A 9,656-nucleotide genomic window follows, 5' to 3' on the forward strand; every position below is an offset into this window, starting at 1 on the left:
TTGGGAAGACTATGTTACCTTGGAAGCTCAAATGTTGTGTGATTTGACAGGGGGGAGGTTGTTATGAAACTCTTGTGCTATAAATGTGCAGCACTCAAAATCTTCTTCATGATGTAGTTTTGGTTTATAGAAGGAAAGGTAAGAACATGGATGACAGTCTGTGAAACAGATTTCATGTAAATGAACTGTTTTTATAATTAAATAACTCATAAGATTTCAGTGGTACAAGATACACATAATGTAAGTGGCACAGAAACAAAATAATTTTAAAGTGCTTTGTTTTATTTTTATAACAACATGGTTTACTTGACTTTATGCAGAGCAATGTTGTGTATAGTTTATGTTCTGAATTATATGTAATGATCATACATTATTGAACTTTATGTTGCAGGCTGAAATTAAGTTTCCTCTTGGTTTAAACAGAGAAGCTGAATTGTGTAAATGGACGTAATAATCAGCAGCCAAAATGGAATCCTGGAAAAGCCTTTTCTTTGTTATGAGTTTAGTAACACGTCTTGTCCGAAGTTTGTCTATCCTTTGGAAACTCGAATATTACTCTACATCCTTTTTAGTGTCTCGTCGATTGTCACAATCATAGGAAACATGTTGGTGATCATAACATTTGTTGTTGGTCATTCATGTTGGTCATTCATTTCAAGCAGCTTCACACACCAACTAACTACCTCATCCTGTCGCTGGCCGTGGCCGATCTGCTTGTAGGAGGAGTTGTGATGCCTCCCAGCATGCTGCGCTCCATCGAGACGTGCTGGTATCTGGGAGATTTGTTCTGTAAAATACACAGCAGTCTTGATGTGACTTTGTGCACTACATCAATTTTAAACCTCTGTATCATTTCTTTAGACAGATATTATGCCATATGTTACCCCTTTCAATATCACAGTAAAATGACATCACTGGCCACACTAGTTATGATTATTATCAGCTGGACTGTTTCAGCTACTCTGGGGTTTGGCATGATCTTCATGAAGCTTAATATTCTTGGCATTGAAGATTTTTACTATGAGAACATTAAATGTGATGGAAGTTGCATATTGTTTCATACCAGAGAGGCAGCGACTACAATGTCATTGGCCTGTTTTTACGTTCCCGCTTTTGTCATGCTCTGCATGTATCTGAAAATCTTACATGTGGCTAAAAGGCAGGTGCAGGCCATTCAGAGTGTGAATTCTGAATTAAAAAATGAAGGAAAAGCCACTAAGACTTTAGCCATCATCATGGGGGTGTTTCTGACTTTCTGGATACCCTTTTTTCTGTGTAATCTTATAGATCCCTTCATTGGGTATTCTGTACCTCCACTGCTGTTTGACTTGTTCCTGTGGGTCGGCTACTATAATTCTACATGTAATCCCATAGTGTACGCCTTCTTTTACAGCTGGTTCAGACATGCATTCAGAATCATTCTATCCAAAAGAGTATTTCAGACTTCTTCTTCAAGAACAATGCTGTTGTAGTAATGAAACAGATTATATGCAAATTAATTTCTTGATATCTTATTTTCTGATTGGTATATAATGCAATTTTCTTTTATTGTATTTTTTTATGCAATTTCTTAACTGAACCTTCATACTTAAAGAAGTGCAAAACAAATCTGTGTATCAAGAATCCTGTAAAATACACCATTGTGGATTTCTGCCCATCTAATGGATCCTTTTGAATTAAATTCTAATAAAGTTGAACTGTGTGAGAAATGCATGGTCAGTGCTATAAAACCTCTCCCCTCCATAAGCACATTTTCAACGTCACTCGTCACTACAGAGACAGTACTCGTAAAAGTTTTAAATTATGTTTTAATGGCTACTGACATGGGTGACTCTGTTTTACTGGTGCTTTTGGATTTAAGTGCTGCATTCGATACAGTTGACTATGATGTCCTGCTTTCTCGTCTAGAGCAAGTTGTCGGCATCAGAGGAACTGCTCTAAGTTGGTTTCACTCATACCTTAAAAATAGAAGCTTCTCGGTCAATATAGGAGGATGCCATTCGAGTGTGGTCCCCCTGACTTGTGGGATCCCCCAAGGCTCTATTTTGGCCCCTTTATTGTTTTCTCTCTATATGCTTCCTTTACGCTCTATTTTTATCATTGCTATGCAGATGATACACAACTTTATTTGCCCCTGAAGCACAAAAATGGCTTGGACTCAGTCAGTGCCTGTCTTTCTGATGTCAAAGCCTGGATGTTGTTACATTTAAAAAAAAAAATCTAAATGAGAGTAAAACAGAGAGCATCATGTTTGGCCAAAACATTTCTCATTTAAATTCTGGTGTCTTATCTTCTTCGGGTAAATCGTGTGTAAAAGACCTTGGGTGTCTTATTTGATAGTGCACTTAAATTTGATAAGCAAATCAATATAGTGGTCAAATCAAGTTTTTTTTTTTTTTTTTTTACCAACTAAGAGCGCTGGCTAAAGTGAAGAGTTGTCTTTCTTTTAAGCACTTTGAAACTGCAATCCATGCTTTTATTTCTTCTAGAATTGACTATTGTAACTCCCTGTATTTGGGAATAAACTATTCTTCCTTATCTAGATTACAAATGGTCCAAAACGCAGCTGCAAGACTTTTAACCGGTGTTCGCAAATGCGAACATATTAATCCTGTTTTAATGTCTTTACATCAGCTCCTAGTCCGCTCTAGAATTGACTTTGCTTCTGCTTGTTTTTAAATGTTTACATGGCCCCGCCCCCTCGCACCTTTCAGACTTGTTGTGTATACACCATCCATTGAGAACTCTTAGGTCTGTCAACCAGAGTTTGTTAACTGTTCCAAAGTCAAAGTCAGGTGGCTGAGCTTTTTCCATAGCCGCACCTAAACTTTGGAACAGTGTACTGATTCATATTAGAACTGCACCAACATGACATATTTTTTAAATTAAAAAATAAAAACGTATCTCTTCACTGTTGCCTATAACTTGTGATGTCCCTTGTTGTCTGTTGTTGTTTTATTTTATTTTTGTTCATTGTTTTTGGTTTTAGAACATTGTACAGCACATTGGTCAACTGTGGTTGTTTTTAATTGTGCTTTAGAAATAAATTGAGATTGAGAACGTAAACCTTCAAAGCACATGAGACAATATGAAAAAAGAATATGACCCTAAGAAACAAATCTATACAACTGTCCTTTTTTTATTTTTTTTTTAAATATACGACAACATAAATTCTGCATGGTGGTCAAAAGTGGTAAAGCACTAAGTACTGTATATCTACTATAAGCCTCTATCTTTTATTTGAGGAGATCCAGACAGACTATGCATGAACACAATCCATTAAAAGGTTTAGCTATTTCTTCAGAGTTCATTCCAATGGGAATTTCCATTCAGCTCCATCCGTTGACACCAAGGATGATCACTATAATGATAATGATAAAGATACAGTTCTAAAAATCAAATATATGAGCAATATCACACGAGTAGCAGTGCGATGTGACTGTATATCAGCACAGCAGTGCAGACCGAGGGAGTATATAAGTAAGAAACAACGGAGTGTCTTTAAAAAAACTCATGTGGGAAGAAGGAGGCGGGAACCGGCAAACATTGAACAGACTTTGAACAGACTTTAATACAATAAATGAAACAAATACAAAACGAAAGTAAAAAAAAAGCAGCCCCTCACGGACGACTACTGCCACATATAAAAAAATAAACAACATAAATCCAGGCCTGGCCTCTCTCGTTCTTCACTGTCATCGCTCCTCCGTGAGAGATATGAGACCGGTGCGTCGCGCAGGTGTCGCTCATTATCAATCACACCACCGGCCTCGTCCTGCTCGCCACAGTGCAGAACTACTTCCTTCCGCCATGATTTAAATCTCAAATTGACAGTTTGACAGTTGAGCCCAAGCTAAAACGTCACTTTAGAACTAACGTTAGGATTATGGTATTATGTTACTTTAGAACTAACGGAGGAACGTTGAGTCGCTTCATTAGAGTAGAGTATTATGGTATTATGAGAGAGAGATCGACTAAACGAGTGCATTACATGCATCTGATATAGCATTCATTCTTCAGGTCGATGAAACAAAGGTTATTTAAAAAACAATGATGCAACTTTCACAAAGATATTTTAATAAAAAAATAATTGGAATTGTAAAAAACATTTAGCATTTATCTGATTTGCCTAATTCCTTTAATTTAGTGCTATTCAGTCTATCCAGGCCCTTCGCTAATCTGACACACAGTTAAGTTAATAGAGCAGCACTTAACCTTTAAGCTGGTGAGTTGAATCACTGTTTGACAAGTGAAATATCCAAAACATGAAGTGCAGATGGGCCTATAGGATTGAGAACCAAATGAATCCCTCGCTGCTACAACATAGACATCACATGCATACATGCTGTATAAACATAATAAACATGCTGAATCATTGCACGAAAGAAGTGCCATTTTAAGTCCACAACCTCTGATGAAGTTCACTAAAACCAAAAATCTGCTATGATGTGTTTTGCATGCCTAATTCTGCCTTCACGTGCTATCGGATTTTCGCAAATACGAGTTTCCTAGTTAAAAATTGGACATGAACGCTCTCTCAAGTATTTCATCTTGTCTTGTTGTTACAATTTTCACATGAATGATAATTTGAAGCATATTGTATGTGTTATACACAGCGAAAGTAGCCTGTATTTGACAAATTCCAGAATTGTCAGCAAGCTGAATATCTAGATAGCACGGTGAATGTTTGTATGATTGTCAATGAATGGGACGGTAAATATAATTTTTGCTTTAATTATTTTTTTTCTCCAATAAACAGGCAAGAATAAATTTGGTGTACTCCATGATTCCTGTTCTTTCCTACAACAAAGCACTTTAATGCGACAAGCTCGTAATCATAACTTCAGAAGTGGGGAAATATCTTATAGCATGTGAAGGCAGAATTAGTGCACTCACCGGCCACTTTATTAGGTACACCTGTTCACCTGCTCATTAACAAAATATCTAATCAGCCAATCACATGGCAGCAACTTAAAATGCATGTAGACTTGGTCAAGACACTCTGCTGAAATTCAAGCTGAGCATCAGAATGGGGAAGAAAGGTGATATGAGGGACTTTGAACATGGCATGTTGTCGGTACCAGAAGGGCTGGAGTATTTTAGAAACTGCTGAACAGTGATGTCATCACACCACTTATTGACCTCAAAATAATAGTGAACTATCACTTTAAATCATATGATCAAGAAAAAGTGACATCATTGGAGTCCTCAGAGAAGCCATGTTTAAAGTTTGATGTTCAATTCTCATTTATCATTTATAATTTGTTAACCAGATTTTTCAAACACGTTCACCACATCACATATTAGGCAGACAAAAGTGTTTAGTATTTTTGTTGTTGTACTATTTGGGTGTTTGTTTTGGAGTGTTATTTGGGTTATGTTTTGAAATGTAGGTTTTGTCCGGATTAATTATATATGATTCCAAATTCAGCCATTGTTGAGATGCAGTTTCAGAGCCATTTGTTGCTTTTTTTGTAGACATTTGGGAAGACTGTGTTACCTTGGAAACTCAAATGTTGTGTGATTTGACAGTAGGGAGGTTGTTATGAAACTATTGTGCTACACTACAGTATATATGTGCCCTCTCTTTAGCTTTGGTTCATTGTAGAAGGAAGGAAAGGTAAGAACATGGATGAGAGTCTATGAAACAAGTTTCCATGTAGATGATCATGATTGGAGTATTGTTCAAAAAATACAATTTCAGCGCAGATTTATTCTCCTATATGGTCAAGTTAAGTATTGCATCCATTGAGCTTTTAACATGTAATTCATTCATAGAGATTCATAAATGTAGCTGCATTTTTGAAGGCTGGAATTGACTTCACTCCCTTGTTTCAAACAGGGAACCTCCAGTGAATTGTGTAAATGGATGCACAAGTCAACATCAACCAAAATGGAATCCTGGAAAAGCCTTTTCTTTGTTATGAGCTTAGTAACACGTCTTGTCCGAAGTTTTTCTATCCTTTGGAAACTCAAATATTACTCTACATCCTTTTTAGTGTCTCATCGATTGTCACAATCATAGGAAACCTGTTGGTGATCATAACGGTCATTCATTTCAAGCAGCTTCACACACCAACTAACTACCTCATCCTGTCGCTGGCCGTGGCCGATCTGCTTGTAGGAGGAGTTGTGATGCCTCCCAGCATGATGCGCTCCATCGAGACGTGCTGGTATCTGGGAGATTTGTTTTGTAAAATACACAGCAGTCTTGATGTGACTTTGTGCACTGCGTCAATTTTAAACCTCTGTATCATTTCTTTAGACAGATATTATGCCATATGTCACCCCTTTCTATATCACAGTAAAATGACATCACTGGCCACACTAGTTATGATTATTATCAGCTGGACTGTTTCAGCTACTCTGGGGTTTGGCATGATCTTCATGAAGCTGAATATTCTTGGCATTGAAGATTTTTACTATGAGAACATTAAGTGTGATGGAAGTTGCATATTGTTTCAGAGCAGAGAGGCAGCGACTATAATGTCATTGGCCTGTTTTTACGTTCCCGCTTTTGTCATGCTCTGCATGTATCTGAAAATCTTACATGTGGCTAAAAGGCAGGTGCAGGCCATTCAGAGTGTGAATTCTGAATTAAAAAAAGAAGGAAAAGCCACTAAGACTTTAGCCATCATCATGGGGGCGTTTCTGACTTTCTGGACACCTTTTTTCCTTTGTAATCTTATAGATCCCTTCATTGGGTATTCTGTACCTCCACTGCTGTTTGACTTGTTCCTGTGGGTCGGCTACTATAATTCTACATGTAATCCCATAGTGTACGCCTTCTTTTACAGCTGGTTCAGACAAGCATTCAGAGTCATTCTGTCTGGAAGAATATTTCAGAGCAATTCTTCAAGAATAATGTTATTGTAAATGTGATATCACAGTGATCCAAGCCATATGTGTTTATTGGAACTTAATGAAACAAGACATTCTGCATTTGTTCATCATGTTTGTTAGCTCTCACATTTATGTATTTTGATACCTGGTGGGCCTCAGAATTTTGCCTCAGCAATGCAGAAATAAAGTCCATCTGCAATGTTTCCTGATCATCCCCTGATTCATAACTCGCCCACACCGCAAAAACTATTATGAGTTTACAATAAGTGTTTTTTGCATTATTCAGTAAAAATAACTCCTTGAAGAAAGTGCACTTTGAAGATTTTTAGACTTGGTTTTGGAAATTGAATCTTGAATAAAAGTGTATCATTTCACATTGAAGTGAAAAAAAAATGCCAATGAAACGAGACAAAGTACACTTATTTTCAAGATTCATTCTCTAAAAACAAGTCTTAATATGTTATACATTTGTTTTGTTTTCTCTAATGGATTTTGTTTCATGGAATTTTACTTGGAACATTACAAAAAAAATATTCATTAAGAATTGGATTTTTTGCAGAGCAAAGACCTACTTGTGGTAAAACTGCATGATCACTGCTTAATCCAGTCTATCTCTGTCACACAAACTGAAGTGAATATACATAAGCAATCTCATGTTATAAAAAGCCTTAAGTGAGTTTGTTATTGTGTCATTTTTAGCCAGTGTGTAAACAGAGTGAAGAAATGCTTAAATTCAACTACACTTACAACAAGCTCAGTCTTAAAGGTCCTATCAAGATTTTTATTTTATTTATTTTTTTGCAAATTCAACTTTTTTTAGTGTGTAATGTTGCGGTTTGAAAATGAAAATGGTCTGAAAAGTTACAAAGCACAAAGTACATTCCAAAGGGAGTTATTTTCTATATCAGAAAGCACTGTTTCTAAACTCCCTGAACGCCTCCATTGTAGTTCTGAGTTTTCTTCCGAGAACGAACATTGTCACAATATTCCTCATTTAAATAATTCAGGCCCAAGGCATATACAACAAAGGAGCGAGGCCTGGTTGAGCTGCCTTAGTAGTGTATTGAAATGCCCTGTCCCAAATGGCACACTTCATATTCACTTTCGGTCTTGTGGACTTACAATGGCTGCCACGTGCGCGTGTCCGTTAAGTCTGTGAGACCGTAGAGTGTCCCATTTGTCATTTTAGGCCTCAGAAGAGTGCTCGCGAGCGCCCCCTTTGCGGTCAATATGTGCCCTTGATGCGCACTTTTGCCGAGCCCGCACTGATGCACTTCTTCCCGACAGTCAAAGCGGCATTACGTCACGAAGGTGCGGACTCGTAGGAAGACCACGAGTGCTTAGGGTGCCATTTGGGACAGGGCCAAACTCGTGTTTATGGCAAGAGGCGTGACATTTCCAAAACATGGTGGAAGTGGTTGATCAATCACAACACACTGGTCCAGCTGACCAATTAGAGCACATTGTGCATTTCGGAAGGAGGGGTTTCATAGAGACAGGATCTAAACAAGGGATACCCTGTACAATGATGTAACTCGCTGCTTAACCACCATAGTACGATGCATGGTTGTAGAAAGTCGATTGGACAGAGAATCAGGACCTTCCAATGAAGAGCAGCAGACAACAGTATGGGGTGGGCAGAGAGCAATGACCGTCAGATAAGGCGCAGCAAACAACAGTAGGTGGTGGGCAGGACACAGGGGACTACAGTTAGGTAGCGGCAGACAGTGGACTTTCTCTTTTCACAGGACAGCATCAGATAACTGAGTGTCACCTTTCTTTCGCAGAGCAACAGCAGGCGGAATGCAGCGGCGGATAACAGGATCTCTCTGTTCACAGAACAGCAATGGTGAGTACAGAATCCAGCAGTTAATAACTGAGTCTTCTCTTACCAGAGGACAGCAATGGCAGAATGCAGCGGCGGATGACAGGATCTCTCTGTTCACAGAACAGCAATGGTGATTACAGAATCCAGCAGTTAATAACTGAGTCTTCTCTTACCACAGGACCGTAATGGCAGAATGCAGCGGCGGATGACAGGATCTCTCTGTTCACAGAACAGCAAAGGTGAGTACAGAATCTTCGTTTGACGAACGATCCGAAGATCGGGGCCCACTCGTTTCTCTCACGATAACAACCTGTATATCCAACAATGCTTTCACTCGTTCCGTTCTCGATCTCAATCGTGCCCCGTGCCTCAACCGCACTTTATCCTTCCCGTCTCTGCTTCTGTTGCTGCCCCACCGCTTTTGCCTCTCTTGCTCTCGTGACTCACACTTTGATCGCGACCGCTCTGCCTCCCGAGCCTCTTCAAGCCGCCGCTTTTAAATCCCCCGTTGGAGACTTGCGCTCCAATGGCTGCTTGATTAGCCGCTGCAGCTGCCACTTGTCAACGCGGTCGGCCATGACAGGCCGCCGGAACCGGCCTGCTGTCGCACCGGAAGTCTCTCCCCAGAGCAACTCGTTCCGCTCCCAAAGTTCCTTCTATGTCACCCGGTGACACCCTCCCTCGCCATTCCGTAGCCGGACACCCATTCTCCATACCTTGCCGGAGGCAATCCTTGAATCTCTCGTTGCGAGCGTCTAGGTGGCACAGCGGGTTCTACTCCCCTTGGCTCAACCTCTTGGACCCTGGGTAGCACAGCCCAACCCACCCAAGGCGGTCCTGGGACCACTGGAACTGGTGGGGCCTCAGTCTTCTGCCTAGGATAGTTAGGACAGGGGTGAAGCAAATTTCGATGTAACCCCCTTTCAGGCCCCGATCTTCCCTCAGGTCGAATGGCATACACCGGCTGATCAAGACCCTGTCGTCT

The 9,656-nt window shown here is 39.7% G+C and overlaps 1 protein-coding gene and 1 pseudogene across 2 annotated transcripts; both read left to right on the plus strand.

The window, feature by feature from the left end:
- The first annotated feature begins 441 nt into the window (after positions 1 to 441).
- On the plus strand, positions 442 to 1,472 carry LOC309482336 (trace amine-associated receptor 1-like; annotated as a pseudogene). Its single transcript has 2 exons — positions 442 to 789; positions 862 to 1,472. The product of its transcript is annotated as a trace amine-associated receptor 1-like (transcript).
- A 4,393-nt stretch (positions 1,473 to 5,865) lies between these two features.
- Positions 5,866 to 6,876, plus strand: LOC309483008 (trace amine-associated receptor 1-like; the record flags this gene model as incomplete). Its single annotated transcript, XM_082148645.1, has 2 exons — positions 5,866 to 6,193; positions 6,266 to 6,876. 2 exons carry the CDS (start codon positions 5,866 to 5,868, stop codon positions 6,874 to 6,876), a joined length of 939 nt encoding a protein of 312 aa, XP_082004771.1.
- Between the last annotated feature and the right edge of the window lie 2,780 nt (positions 6,877 to 9,656).

This window comes from Leuciscus leuciscus (genome assembly GCF_965113295.1).
Source record: "Leuciscus leuciscus genome assembly, chromosome: 19".
Lineage (NCBI taxonomy): Eukaryota > Metazoa > Chordata > Actinopteri > Cypriniformes > Leuciscidae > Leuciscus > Leuciscus leuciscus.